The sequence below is a fragment of the Mus pahari genome, chromosome 3 (genome assembly GCF_900095145.1).
Source record: "Mus pahari chromosome 3, PAHARI_EIJ_v1.1, whole genome shotgun sequence".
Lineage (NCBI taxonomy): Eukaryota > Metazoa > Chordata > Mammalia > Rodentia > Muridae > Mus > Mus pahari.
Genome location: NC_034592.1, coordinates 103,613,004 through 103,628,136, shown reverse-complemented (window position 1 = coordinate 103,628,136; position 15,133 = coordinate 103,613,004). Strand labels below are relative to the sequence as shown.

At 48.2% G+C, this 15,133-nt stretch overlaps 1 protein-coding gene across 2 annotated transcripts in view; it reads left to right on the top strand.

The window, feature by feature from the left end:
* Pla2g4e (phospholipase A2 group IVE) overlaps positions 1 to 15,133 on the top strand; it is a 64,821-nt gene that overhangs the window by 25,097 nt on the left and 24,591 nt on the right. For both annotated transcript variants that reach the window (XM_029536544.1, XM_021194928.2), the window contains exon 2: positions 8,836 to 8,908. In XM_029536544.1, the coding sequence (XP_029392404.1) occupies positions 8,836 to 8,908 (73 nt within the window). The remainder of the gene's footprint in view (positions 1 to 8,835; positions 8,909 to 15,133) is intronic.

Genomic DNA, 15,133 nt, shown 5'->3' with positions numbered 1-15,133 from the left:
TACTGTGGTCAAGTTACCACAGCACCTCCTAATCCCCCCTTCTCCTGTCCTGGCCTCTAACTTTCCACTCCATTGCCCTTTCCTGACTCCTACATCACTTCCCCATGGCTCCTCTGCTTCAACACCAATCAACCTTTCCTTCTAAAAGTTCAACTCTGAACATTCTGTCCTGATCAGAAACCACTGATCGTTTCCTACTGCCTAGAGAGTCAGTCTTAAAACATAGCCTTTGAGAGGCCACTCTGAGTCCATGGTTTGTAGAATGCTGTCATACAGCTAAGAGCCAGCTTGGGGGAGTGCGGAAGGAGGTCGCGGGTCCTACTCTTGTCTTTCCAGGTTTGTTCCTTCCCAGCTTCCACAACCTCCCATGTCCCCAGCTCTTCCACCCGCCTATATTATCTCCCACAGTACTCAGGTAAGTCATTTGCATACGTAAGCATACCCTGCTCTTGTTCATTCTGTTCCTGCATCCCGGGATGCCTTTCCCTCCCATCATTAGCTGTTGAAATCCTACTCTATAAGGCCCACTTCCAAAGTCATCTCCTCCATGCCTTCCTGGAACCACACTGTCCCTCTCTAGCCACAATCCATTGTCCATCCCTGTGTCCTCCAGCCCAGGGCTCCCCAAATACGAAGGGTTCATGTTGATCCTTCTAGGATCCCTGAGACCCTAGGGAGATCCAAACCTCAGAACTGATGAGGGATTAGAAGTATCTGACTCCCCAGTTGGACTGTCTGCAACTTTAAGTCTGGAATTTCTGTGTTTAGTAGCATGCATACAGTAAGCGCTTACTAGGTGCATGAACTTAGCTGAATTTGTGAAGTCTATTAAATGATATGGGAATTGTATTCCTGTCCATGACAGTGGGGCTGATGATAAGGGAAGCTTCGAGGTCGACAAGCTAAATAACAGGTCTCTCTGGGGTCCAGGAATCCAGAAAGTTTTGCCAAGATGCCGCGGACCACCATCTACCCATCCCTCTGTTCAGGTCTCACCCGTAGCTCCAAAATATATCCTATCTATGGGCCAGAAAAGCCGGTTGCTGAGCCTCAGGCAAGAGCCCAGACAGGAAACTCCCAGTGTGGATTCAGGCAAGCCAGAGGTGAGCCAACACAGGCAGAGATAAGAATCAGGGAGGTGGAGCAACTCATCCTCCAAGCTGGGCTTGAGCTGTGCTCTCTCCTCACAGTCATCCCAGGAGGGTGGCTGAACTCATGGCCTTGACCTTCCTCTTATCAGGGATGGGGAAGTGCTTTCTTTCTTCACCCTCTATTGTAAGGACCTGAATTTTGGTCCCCTGTAGCTTGAGCAGTCTCTGCCCACAGCTCCTGGTACATCAGGCCATGGTCCTGAGGTAGAACATCTATTCATCTCCCAGTTGTGCATCCACCTTCATGAATTGAAGAGATGGGGCTTTCCTACATCTTGGCAGAAATATGCCAAGAGCCCAGAATGTTCTTTCTTTTTTCTTTTCTTCTCCTTTTTTTTTTTTTTTTTTTCCTTTTTTTTTTTTTTTTTTTCCCCGAGACACGGTTTCTCTGTATAGCCCTGGCTGTCCTGGAACTCACTCTGTAGACCAGGCTGGCCTCGAACTCAGAAATCTGCCTGACTGCCTCACAAGTGCTGGGATTAAAGGCATGTGCCACCACTGCCCGGCCACAGTGATCTTTTTACCATCCTATGGCCATAGCCTGGTCATTCTGAACAACCGGAGCAGCAGATAGCCCACCCCAGTGACCAGAACCCTGACTGCATTCTGAATTTCCAAGATCTGAAGACTTGTGGCTCCTTTGGTGCTAAGACCCTAGGCCCAGGTAGCACATATGTCTACCCACTTTAACCCCTCCCTGAGCCATCCCAGCCACTGCCCAGGGGCGGCCAGGAGGGTGGAGCTCTGAGTCAGAGTATATAAGTTCCTGATCTTACCGTCCAACTGGAGAGCCGCCACGATGCTTCATAGGCAGATGCCTGCTTGGGTTTCCCACTCCCTGTCAGATCCATGCCAAGCAGAAGATGCCATGGCCTCCTGTGCCTTGAAGGTGAGGATACAGTGATGGTGGTGGGCAGCCTGGGGCCAGAGGTAGGGGGCCAGGGAGGTATAGCCAAGAGATGAAGAGTTTGGGGACTAAGTAAGGGAAGCAGCCAGATCACAGGGAGACTGGCGGACATTGTATATGTAGAGAGTTTGCCTTGAGAGTCTCTACCTACCACCTGAGAGAGGTGCCTTAGCCAAGTCTGGACCAGGGCTCCTGGCTAGGGATAGCACAACTGAATATACTTATAAGTTTTACAAAGCTGTATGCAGAGACTCTGGGCTTTCTAGGACCAGCCAAGCCAGCATCCAGTATAAACAATGCCTAGTACTTCCAGGGGGAATCCATGTGTGGCCTGTCTTGGTAGTGACTGGTTATTAACCTTGTGGGCAGCATCCTAAACTTCTGTGCTTTGTGAGTGTGTGGTATGGGATGGCTTGAAGTGTGAGAATTGGCGTATTGCCAGTTAATTGCTGTCAGGTGCCCCCTTGGGCAGTTGTATGGTCAAGGTCCCTAAGTCTAGACAAACTCCCAAAGTCTCCCAGGGAAATCCCTGGTTCTGGCAAGATGCTACTGCTTGAGACCAAATCTGCCTTTGTTTTCCTGTCTGGGCAATGGGGAGATGCCCTCCACCTCCCTATTGGCCGTAGGCACACCATGGAGAGGACTATCAGTAGCAAGTAGTGTCCTTGGCCAGCCTGTACTAAACCATTGACAGGACTGAATAAAGCCCCAAGAGGATTTTGTTCCTTTAGAGTGGAAGACGGAGACATTGGCCAGTCTCCACGGAGCCTAGGGAGGAACTCCCTGTTGCATTGTGACAGTGTCCTGTTGTCCTGAACGGGATTGACATTGAGTGACTAGAAGAACCTCTAATCAGTACTTGTCCTTCACTGACCCTTCAGAGATTTGGGCTAGGAGGGAACCAATGACTACACCTAACTTGAGAAATAAAGTGGCCTCACCTGCCCAGCTTGCCCTGAGGTGCCCCAGGGAAAGGAGCTATCATCCTCTCTCCAAGCACTCAAGCCTAGGCAATGGTTTAGGGAGGGGATGCCTGGCTTGGGTAGGCCCTGGACCCACCCCTTCTGAAACCTAGTGGCCAGACCACCCCTGGCCTCTCTTATCCCGGAGCCTTATGGAAGAGATGTGGGCAGGCTGTTTGTAAAGTAACTAAATGGCTTTGGACTGATTAGCAGAAACAGCTGGGCCTTGGGTCTAGAGACAATCCAAACTAAGGGGAGCTGAAGGTCTTATGGTTGCCTCTGACATTCAACTGTCTGGTCATGTCCATTGCTTATGCTCAGCCAGAGTCGCTCACCAGATGAAAAGCACACCAGCCTGGCAAGGTTTGCCCCGAGTCCTGGTTCCAATCTAGCCCCATCATTTCTGGCTGTGCAAGTCTGTGTGATAGGTAACCTTCTTAAAACCTATCCATTCTTCTGTAAGGCAAGGCTAATGTCTTCCTTGGAGGCTGGCCAGAGGGTTAAGTAAGACCCTATACAAGGCACCTGGTTCAGAGGCAGAGGCAAGAGCTGGCTTGGCATACCATGGGACAGCAATATATTTCCTTCTTCTTCATGTCCCAAGAGTCATATCTGTAAAATTAGGGACGATGACAACATTAAACAGATAATCCATAGATTCTCATCCTGTGTCCCTGTATGAGCTGGCAATGTTTCCTATCTTAAGAGGAAAATGGAATCCTGACAATATCAAACCAGTGGCCAAGGCCAGGAAGGAAGGCCAGATTGTGCATGTCTGCAGCAGAAACCTCCTGGTTCCCTGTCCTCCATGGCTTCTCAGAGCTGCTGTCCCCCTCTCTCCACTGGCACAGCTGTGCTGATTGTTGCAGAGGTTGAATGAACCTCTGTGTGCTGTGTGCCCTAAAGTTCCTGCCTTGGCCTTCAAGCCTCTGAGTGTGTCCTGCTCCTCACCCAGGGTCTGCCAAGCGCCCTCTGAGCTAAGGGCTCTGCCTATCTTTATCCCAGGGATGTAGCTCTAAAGCCCAGTACCTGGTCATGTCTGGAGTTAAACATATTAACTTTTGCCCTATATCCAGGCTTAGCCAGGGCTGGCCTTGTCCAAGTCTCTAGACTATTGGCCATGTACCTCGGCTACTTAATCTGACTGGTTTCTGGTTCCCATCAGCATATTCATGGACACTGTGCTGTGTTCTATTGCATCTTCAAAAAAAAAAAACAACCCTTTTGTTTTATATGAAGGGGTATTTTGCCTGCATGTATGTCTGTATACCACATGCATGCAGTGCCCCTGAAGGCCAGAAAAAGGTGTCCAATCCCCTGGAACTAGAGTTGCAGATAGCTCTGAGCTTCTGGAATCAAACTTGGGTCCTCTTGAAGAACAGCCAGTGCTCTTAACCACTGAACCATCTTCCAGCCCGTCTATTGTATCTTTTTTTTTTTCTTTCTTTCTTTTTTTTTTTTTTTTTTTTTTTTTTTTTTTTTTTTTTTTTTGTTTTTTTTTTTTTTTTGTTTTTTTTTTTGTTTGTTTGTTTTTCAAGACAGGGTTTCTCTGTATAGCCCTGGCTGTCCTGGAACTCACTTTGTAGACCAGGCTGGCCTCAAACTCAGAAATCCACCTGCCTCTGCCTCCCGAGTGCTGGGATTAAAGGCTATTGTATCTTTTTAACATAGATCAGCTTCCTCTGAGACATGAATGTTTGATCAACTAATGCCACTTATAATAAGTGGTATTATCAGTAATAAGTGTATTTCTTTCTCAAGCAAAGGTGTGTGTATGTTTGGGGGTGGAGAGTTGTTTTCCTAGTTTTGGTTCCTGGGTCCTGAGAGCACTGGCTTGCATCACTCACTCCTGGAGGACTTCCACAGTCTCACACCTAGCTCTGAAAATGCATCTAGGCCCTGTAGTGTGATTTATTTAGTATGTCCAGCCTTTTAAAGGATCCCCACTTGCTAGTCAACTATCCCTTTAATTCTTAGCTGTTAGAACTGCTTGACCCTATGACCTTCGGTGTTGGTTGCCTCTTGGATTTCTGGGGACATGACAGAATATAAAAAAGCTAGTTGTGATAGTTAACTGGGACAGCAGAGTGAGAAGAGGGGACAGCTGGTGACACTTGAGCCAGAAGCTGAGCTGAGCAGATAGGCTACAACAGTTATGGTTTGGAGTTACCAGTACTGGGAAACCTGGGAGAAGGGATTGTTTAAGCAGTCTGTTAGGGAACTGAGGAACTGGGCTGGAAACTGGGAGGACTGGCAAGGAGCTAAGAGAACTGGTTACTGTTTGTAAAAAGGAAAACAAACAAACAAACAAACAACACATTTACACGGTTCAGACCTGTGTCCAGCAATCCTAAGTACCTCCTCCCAGTGCTACCCCTGTATTTTGTATGAGAAACAAACGGGCACAGAGGTAGCTGCTGATGCTCCGGTGAGGAGTGGGAGGGTCATGTGGTCCAAGTCAGTGATGGGAATGACAAGACTTTCCCACGAACTGAGGCTTCTCCACTCAGGCAGAGTGTCCCTGTTGTTGAGTAAGGGACATGCTTGCTACGGGCCAAGGAGAACTGGATATTGCTTAAAGGATGGAATTTGCAATTGGGTTCAATGATTTTAAAACATTTAAAACTTAGGTAAGACAATAACGAGCTGGTTTGCTTCTTTCCTTTGCTATAAACAATGTCCCATTAAAGATGCAACTGGAAGGCCCATGAGGTCCATCACTCCGAGGTGACTGAGGACTGATGTTATTAAACCTCAAGCCACTCACACTGGCTTCAGTTTTAAGCAAGCCTGGTCCATGGTAGATTTTTTTGGTTGTTTTGGGGTTTTGCTGTTGTTTTTAACACTAGTGTTTGAGATATCTTAGGGGGAAATCCACTCCATGTGGGCAACCTATTGATTTTGTCAGTTCTATTCAGACAAAAATCAGATTCTGGAGGAAAGGGGCCTCTTTTCTTTTCCCATGCCCCATGTCTCTCTATCCTGTAGAAGGTGGTAGAAAAAATTAGGCAAGAAAATCCATAGAAAGTGAGACATGGTAAGCTCAGCATTAGAAAGGCAGAGGCAGGAGTTTGAGGACAGCTGCACGAGATCTTGCCTCAAAGATGTCATCCTCCTCATTACTGTCATTGTCATCATCATCACCACCACCTCCTCCAGAGTATGTGCACACATGTAGCCTGTAGTAACCCCATGGTCACTGATGTTGCTGGTATTGTAGGAGAGAGTGACAGAGGCACTGGGGTAGAATGCAGGAGGGAACAGTGTCTGCCTAGATTCCAGGTGCCCTCTGGGAAGTGAAGAGCAGAACAGGGCTTACCAGGAGAGCACGCACTCCTTTAAAAAGGTAATGCTTGTCTCCTTACTCAGCCAGGCCAGGACCTACCATTCTCGGGACAGGGTGAGAGATAAAGAGCTCAGTGCCTAGCGAAGTCCTGCCACAGGTCCTAGGTCCCAGGGCTCACGAGAGAATGCTGTGTGGGCAACTTATTGTCTCTGAAGACTTCCGAGTTACACTCAGAAGGGGTCCTAGGACCCACATGCGACTGTCAGATTGACTCTTGGTCTGTTCTCAGGGCAACTGTTGGAGAGAGGAAAGAAATCTTGAAATTATGTGACCCCTGTCAGGTACTTAGGAACCTGGATTTCTCAGAATCTGTTGGTTAGACTGGAGCCCCAGAATCATCTGAGAAGGAAGATGGGTGTGTGCTAACACAGACTGCCCTGGTGGTGTTGTGAGGACCCACACTCCCACTCCATTTCACATAAACTTGGTTTTCCCACAATCTTAGTATTCTTTTTTTTTTTTTTTTGGTTTTTCGAGACAGGGTTTCTCTGTGTAGCCTTGGCTGTCCTGGAACTCACTCCGTAGACCAGGCTGGCCTCGAACTCAGAAATCCACCTGCCTCTGCCTCCCGAGTGCTGGGTCTTAGTATTCTTTAAAGAGGAAAGACTAGACCTGTCTGAAAAGGTCATAGAGTGTGTCCAACAGCCTGGGAGCTATGTGCTCAGTGAGGCGGATGGACTCCAGTTCCCAGGATTCCACACACAGACACAGTGGGCTGGGGAGTCTGTAGGATTTGTCCCAGTCAAAGGCTGGGAATGGATAAGCCAGTGCCGGACTTTACCTGAGCAACATTCTGTGGTAAAGAGCTTCAAGTGTGAGGCTTAAGTCCAAAGAAATACCCAAGACACCAAAGAGAACAGACATGGTTCTCACACTGTGTCGGTTCAGGGGGGCCTGGAAGAGCATAGCTCCTAACCTCCACAGACTAGGATCCTGGGCCAGAAGAGTCTTCCAGAGTCAGGAAGTGCAATGGTCTGTGGGGAGGCAGCAACAGTGCACAGCCAGCTCTCCCCACTGTAGGCAGCAACAGTGCACGGCCAGCTCTCCCCACTGTAGGCAGCAATAGTGCATGGCCAGTTTTTTCTGTTGTCCTCACCCTTAACTCTGCCCAGCCTCTACCTTGGATCCTCCCTGACTCCCCAGCATCTAGCCTAGGGCCTGGTTCACAGTGGCTGTTCAAAAACCCTGAGTAAAATTCACAAGACAGAGAGAAGTTGGTGCCTCTATGCAGAGAGGCAACTGGAAGACAGTCTCTAAATGCCATAGTGGCAGAGGACCTGTGTTGGTGAGAACATGTGTTCCTGAAGGAAGAATGAAACACCCTCTTGAAACCTGGACAGGGAGCCTTGAATAGATAAAGACTAAGAAGAGAGACATGTTCCTTCCACAGATAGTACACATGATCCAGGGACGCTTTGAGAGTTGGGGAGTATGGCTGGGGGTGCGGGGGTGGGGGCTGCATCTGAGAAGCAGAAGGTTACAGGATGGAAAGAGGACAAAAGGGGACCCACAGCTAATAAACAGCTCACAGAAGACAAAGCCAGCTGCCGAGAGAAGTGGGCCTGACCTCAGGAGGAAGCCAGGTGCTGACTTCGGGTGGGAAGGACTTGACGTGAAGGCAGGGCTCTCCGCAAGTGATCAGGACAAGAGCAAGACCAAAACGTCAGCATCAAAGGCAGGGCTCAGGGTGTGCCCCTAGGTCCAGCTCCCAAGGGAGAGGCAGAAACCTGAGGGCTCCAGTCCCTGGGGTTAGCAATACTGACAGAGGCATCAGTCATCGTGTTGAAGATTATCTGTGTTTGTCATTGTGAAAGAGAGGCCATTGCACATGAGCCAAGACATCACAGACATGCATAGCAAGGCATGGTGAAATGAAGGCAATGCCTTACTGGGAGAAAAGTACAATGGCCAGGAATCCATGGAGGAGGGTTCTATGAAGAAGGGACATGACAGGCAAGGGAGATAACAAATGCCCTGAGTGGGAACTGTGACCCAGAGTGGTGGTAAACTCCTGGCATGAGATGCCCAGGCTTTATCAACATTTACCTCCCCCCCCCAGTCACGCCAAGCCTGCCATCTGAGCAAGCTGCCGGGTTGAGTAGGCAAGGGAAGTCTCTGCGTCTGTGTGGCTGGAATAAGAAATTACTCACTGGGCAAAGAGAATAGAAACATCTCGGAACACTCTTAATATCCCTTCTGTGCTTGGGCCAGAACATTCACTGTCTAACAAACATTTATTATTATATATCCGCATGTCAGCACAGAGATTCAGAAATGAAAAAGCAGCATGTCTCAGCTCTAGAGACTTCCATGTAGGAGAGAAGACTAGTCAAAATAAACAATGTCAGAACAGCGTGTGAGCTGCTGTACAGCAGGTGGGCAGGAAGGCACGGGTGACGCTCTCCCTGGCAGCACTGGTCTGGAGGCTGCATTCAAAGAGTGACTCCATTTTTTTTTTTCAATCCACAGGAGGGGTCGTCTCCATGCCATCAGTTGACAGTGAGAATCATCGGCATGAAAAATGTTCGGCAGGCTGATATACGTAAGTATCACCCCCCCCCCCCATCCCTCCTGCTCTAGGGGTCTGGACAGAGAAAGGGCCTCACTGCCTCCAGTCAAGCATGTCTCTGTGTATAGAATTCCACAGACCCTGAGCCATTGCTGTGTGTTACTAGTGAGTCCGGGGACTGCTGTAGTGAAGTAGGAGAGGCCCTTTTGTGTCACAGAACCAGCGGCTAGCCCCCCAGAGCCACTTCTCAGGACATGGACTCCAAACCGTGATTTTTAGCCACAGCAGAGTTTGTAGCACCCAGCTCTGCAACCCAGCTCTCTCCTTGTGGCTGGACATAGGACACTAGACAGGAATTTTTTTTTTTTTTAAAGAAAAAATATATACTGTAGCTGTCTTCAGACACACCAGAAGAGGGCATCCGAACCCATTACAGATAGTTAGGACCTCTGGAAGAGCAGTCAGTGCTCTTAATCGCTTAGCCTTCTAGGCAGGAATTCTTTATAGCCTAACTTCTCCTCTGTCTCGCTCCTGCTGCATTCCCAGGCCACAGGAGTTCAGGGAACCTCTGCTTTGGGAGGAAAGGAAGCCACTGACTGGGCCAGAGATGTCCTATGCCTATGTTATGGTATAGCTGTCTAAGAAATCAGTTCTCCTCTCATGTGAACTCCCTGCTTGCCTAAACTAGGAAGGAAGCTTGGCCTCTCTAGGGAGAGAAAGCTCTGTGTCTAGGGTATACAGCTGTGGGAACTGCAAAGACCAAGAAAGGCATGTTGAGGTTCTAGGTCTGACTGGCAGGGTTATAAGTATCTGTGGCCTGGAAGCTTGATCTGAGGAGGATGGCCCTAAGAAAAGGGGCTCTGCCCTTGAAGCACCCACTGTGGGCTGGCCACCAGGCATCCAAAACCATTCATTCTCCCAATGCCTGAGGAATCATCACAGGAAGCTCACTTTGTAGGTGAGGGGTCAATGATTGCCTGAAGTAGAGTTAGAGTTTGATTCTAGGTCTGTAGGTCTGGCAAGGAGACGGGACCCTCCAGGACAGTGGTTCTTTATCCTCCTCACGCTGCAACCCTTTAACAGAGTTCCTCATTATTTGGTTGTTGCTTCATAACTGTAATTTTGCTACTGTTATGAACCATGAATCATAATGTAAATATCTGATATGCAGCATATAGGACTTGATAAGATATGATATCTGATATGAACCACAGGTTGAGGAACTGCCGCTCTAAGGAAAAAGGCTGTGGTCAGATCATAGACAGTCAGAAGCTAGATAGCAGAGGAATCTGCTGCATGAGTTCCTGGAGTATCACACGGCCTCCGGATGCTCATGGGCCAACGCAGATCAGGGAGAGCAGGTATGGAGGTGCTGGGAACTCACAATGCAGGGGTGAGTATAGAAGGCCAGAGGAATGACAGCTCTGTAGTCCCAGAGACAGCAAAGGGTTCGACGTGATTCAGGCAGCCTATAAAGGGTGAGGCATTCAGGGCCCCTGCCAGTGAGAACTGTTCCAAGAAGCATTAAGTTTAGCTTATGTCAGCCAAGGGGCCCACCAGAGAGCAAGGGATTCTCCTTGGGGCTTTCTCAGCATATTCAGATATGATCTAAGGAGCCAACGTTCCCTTGGCCCAGACCATGCCACCTCTTTAGCTTTTCCTGCCCATTCCAGAATAGGTCTCTCTCTCTCCATCCCTTCTTGGGTCAAGGTCACCCCTCCCCTTAGCCTTAGCTCTCACATGCCTTTCTCCAACTTCTCCAGAGGTGTGTCAGCTGCAGCCTCATTACCATCGCCAGTCACCCAGGACACACGTTCTCAGTCTGCATGCCTGCACCTGCAAGCAAAGCCTGCCATTGTCCAAGGCCCTCTCTTCTGTCATCTCTCAGCCACACCTGTCCCCCAGAGGCTGGCGAGTGGTGAGGCAGGCTACAATCTGGCTTTACTGGTCTCCTTTTCCTCCTTGCTGTGTGCATGCAAGCTGCCCTTAGGGGTCTCTTTGGGATCCCCTGTTTATGTTTCCCTTACTTGTCTAAGGGATAAAAAGCAGATATGGCATCTGATGGTGCTCGTGAAGTCACATTAAGTCTGCACTCTATGGTTACCACAGCCTAGGCTATGTCCTACTTTCTTTGGATTCAGTGAGAAATTAACCTGATAACTTTTATGCAAAAATGTTTTTTTTTTTTGGTTTAGACATCTAACCTGTGTTTTTTTCTGGAGATTTCAAGAGGCTGATAGCAGGAAGTATTCGGGGGGTTCAGGGGTGACACCCTGCTTACCAAGAGCTACAAAGTACCTGGGCCAGAAGGCAGGCACTCCCAAAAAGCTTCAGTCTCCAGGAAATCCATTCTGTGATGAAAACGAGTTAAAACCCCCAACTGGTACCTCTAAGGGCATCTCATAGGATTCTCAAGAGATATTGGGGTATCCACTGTAACCACACAGGAATGTTCTGAACATCTATGAAGACAATTAACTCATCTCTGCCACCTACAATTCAGGAAAAGGGACATGTCATTCATATGACCAAACCCTCTGTCACTTCCTAGAAACAGGGACTAGATAGAACCTGCTTTTGCCTAGGAAATCCCAGCTCTTGAAATTCCCCGTTTAGTCACTGCTTCCTGTGACCCGCGTGCAGGTATCCCTAGAGTTAGCTAATGTGCTTGCGCCAGATTGTCATCTGGGTCCCCAGAACTTCCACCACCTCTCTCCTTTGTGCTATCCCCTCCTTATTCCCAACCTTCAATGTATCGGGTGGAGGAGGATTTCTGCAAATAACTGGACAACTGATGAGTGAATGTGGGCAGTCGATGGCCTGCTCGGCCTCGTCTCTCCCAGGAATGATTTGTCGCTGTTTGCTTCCTCATTTGTTGGTTAGACAATCCTTACTGAGACTGGTCTTGAACTCATGTTCCTCCCACAACTACCCTCCAAGTTCATACAGCATGTTGTAATTCGTTTTTTTTTTTTTTTTTTTATGCTGTGACAAAATTCTGACCAAAAGCAACTCATAGGAAGAAAGGGTTTATTTCAGCTCACAGATGCCAGTCCACCATTGAGGAAGCAGGAGTAGGAACTTGCAGCAGGAACCTGGCAGCTGGAACTGTAGCAGAGACTCCAGAGGGATGCTGCTTACTGGATTGCTTGCTTTTACACCTGTCCAAGGGTAGCATTGCTCATGGTGAGCTGGACCCTCCCACACCAATCATTAATCAAGAAAACACCCCCATAGACTTTTCTACAGGCCAAATTGATGGAGGCAACTCCTCAGTTGAGATCTCTTCTCGGATATGTCTAGGTCTGTATCAAATTAGCAAAAACTAAATAATACTTGCTGCAAGATTCTTTTTTTTTTTAATCTTAGCTTGAGATTTAGCTTAGTCTTAAGCCAATACACTGAGGTGTATTTTGATGGATTCAGTGGGAAATTTTTAGGCATGGATTGACAAAAGAGGAACAGTTCTAAAGGGACAAGGGTGTCTACATCATCCTTTAAGTCATACTAAGTGGCCTGACAGAGCCAATAGGTCTCGCAGAATCCCACTGCATAGAAAACAGACTTGAGAAAAGTGTTCTGGGTCCAGGGGGAAGGGCTTGGGATAAGGAAAAGCCAAGGAAGGGGTCCAAGAAGACTGAAGGTCTTTGGTGAGTCTCCCAATATGTAGAGCAATTACACACACTGACTTGGCCACCTGGATCTGCTGGGATTCCTTGGCTTGTGATACAGCCCTGGAGCAGGAAGTTATTATTCATTCATCCGTTTAAAAGTTGTCTAGTGACTGCCTACTCTGTCTAAAGGTTACAGGTCCTGGCTTTCTCAGCAGTCACAGGTTGATGAAGACAATGGCTGGACCTGCTCTGCCAGTACAGCGATAGCAAACGCCCTCCCAGGAGCGGCACAGGGGACTTGCAGCTAAGGGACAGACTAGGATACTCAGAGGAGGTTTTCTGAGAAGATTCCTTCTAAAACCTGAAGGGCTAGCGAAGAAAGGGGTGGGCTAAAGTAGATAAGGATTTGGGGCTAAAGAGATGATTCAATTCAATGTCTTGTGGTGGACCCAGGTTCTATTCTCAGCATGTAGATGGCAGCTCACAACTTCCTGTAACTCCAGTATCAGAAGATCTGATGCCCTCTTCTGGCCTTAACAGGTTACTGCATACACATTGTGCATAACTCATGCAGGCAAACACACATATCAATGAAAGAAAGGAAAGAGGGAAGGAAGGTAGGTAGGAAGGAGGGAAGGGAGGGAGTGGAGTGGAGAGGAGGAAGGAGTCTAGCAGAAGGAGCAGCAGGTGCAAAGGCACAGCCCTTTTGGGAACCTAAGCATGACTAAGCTTGTCCTGGAGTCAGAGTAAGAGTGAGTGGGTAAGTGTCTGCATGCGTGTGTAGGTGTGTGAGTATGAGCATGTTTGTGTAAACATAAGCAGGGCAGGGGTGGGAGGCAGGAAGGGTGGAGAGATGAGGCCAAAGCTGAGAAAAACGGGAAGGAGAACCTTGATGGGTTAGGATGGGACTCCTTCCTGAAGCCAGACGGAAGCAATCAACCTGGGCAGTGACAAAGTCATGTTTAAAAGGTTCCTTCTCTTAGGAGAAAAGGTTGACCTCAGACAACTTAGGAGACAGGAAGCCAGTGGGAAAGCTCCAGAGGTGATAGTGGCCTGCCACCAAGATGAGGACAGTGTGAGAATCAAGGGGGATTCCGGTCACCTGGTTTCCGACCTAGGGACCTGAGCCAGTGGGAGAGAACAGGGTAGACCTGGAAGGGCTGGGCCCAGATCATGAGGTCATCATTTCCTTCTCATTGCATCAGGGTTTTGTCTTTCTGTGTGGATGAACTCGTTGTTAGGACAGGTAAGGGAAGACCCCTCCTTATTCAGTGTGAGGAGGAATGGGAGTGTCACCAAATGGGATCAGAAGCCAGAACACATGAGCCAAAATGCAGTCATAGACACTGAGGAGCTTTTGGTGGCGTGACAATATGAGCTTCAGTTCCTGGGCGTCAGTTCCACTTCCACTCACACAGCAATTACTAGCAATAGTGTGAACTAGCTGGACCCCCATGCTGGCCAGCCTACCACCTATAGGACTTCTAACGGTGGAAAATACTGACTTTCACTGAATTCGACAGGTCTAGTTTGCAGCCCTGGGACTTACCCCAGCAGGTCACCAAGGTGGTGATAAAGATAGTCCTGGTACCTCTTCTTCCATCCTCCCAAGAATAACGGCAGAAGAGAGCCATTCAGGCTGATCTTAGCCCTACCTGTTCTGCTACTCCACAACCAGAAGAGTAAAAGCTAGCTCCCATTTTGGAAAGCCCTACTGAAGTCAAAGCAGTTTCCCTTCTCCAGGGCACATGGAGCAATATCACATTTGGTTTGTTCCTTTAAAATGAAAGAAGCCACTTAGCCACAAATATGAAGCTTTCCTAGATTTTACATCTCATGCCAGGAGACCAGTGCCACATGGAGAATCCACTGGGTGCAGCTGCATTAAATCATATGGAGGTGTGGCCCTTGCTCACTGTTTCATCTAAACCACAATGGCCCTTCTCAGCTGACTTGTGGAAAGCCATTCGTTTCCCCACTGCTTCAGTCCCACTTTGGTTCCCTTGTTGCTAAGACAACAGGTAAATGGACCTTTGGAGCAGGTGTTCCAGGTGTTTCCCTGACATCTGGAGCATTGTGGAGCTTATCTTGTTCCAAATCAACAGGTGTGTATTATTCAGGGCTCTCTAGACAAATAGAACTGCTGTAATTAATATATTACATAATTAAAAGGGGATTTATTACATGGGCTCACAGGATGTGATTTGAACAGTCCCATCATGGCTCTTTTGTGATGGGAACACTGAGAATCCAGGAGTTATTCAGTCCACAGGTTAGATGTATCATAGTCCTAATCTGGTGTTGTGGGCCTGGAGTGTTCCTGGAGAGATGCTGGTCTTCAGTGTATATTGGAATCCCAAAGATGTTAGTTCTAATATTGGTGAAGGAATGCTGCAGCAGCAGGAGAGATGCTCTTGTCAGTAAGAATGAGGGCAAGCAGGCAAAAGGCAGTTTCCTTCTTCTAAGTCATTTCATACTGGCTGCCACCAGAAGTTGCAGCCCAGAATTAGGGTGGGTCTTCCTGCTTCAAATAATCTGATTAAGAAAATCCCTGGAGGGCTGGTGAGATGGCTCAGTGGGTAAGAGCACCCGACTGCTCTTCCAAAGGTGCAGAGTTCAAATCCCAGCAACCACATGGTGGCTC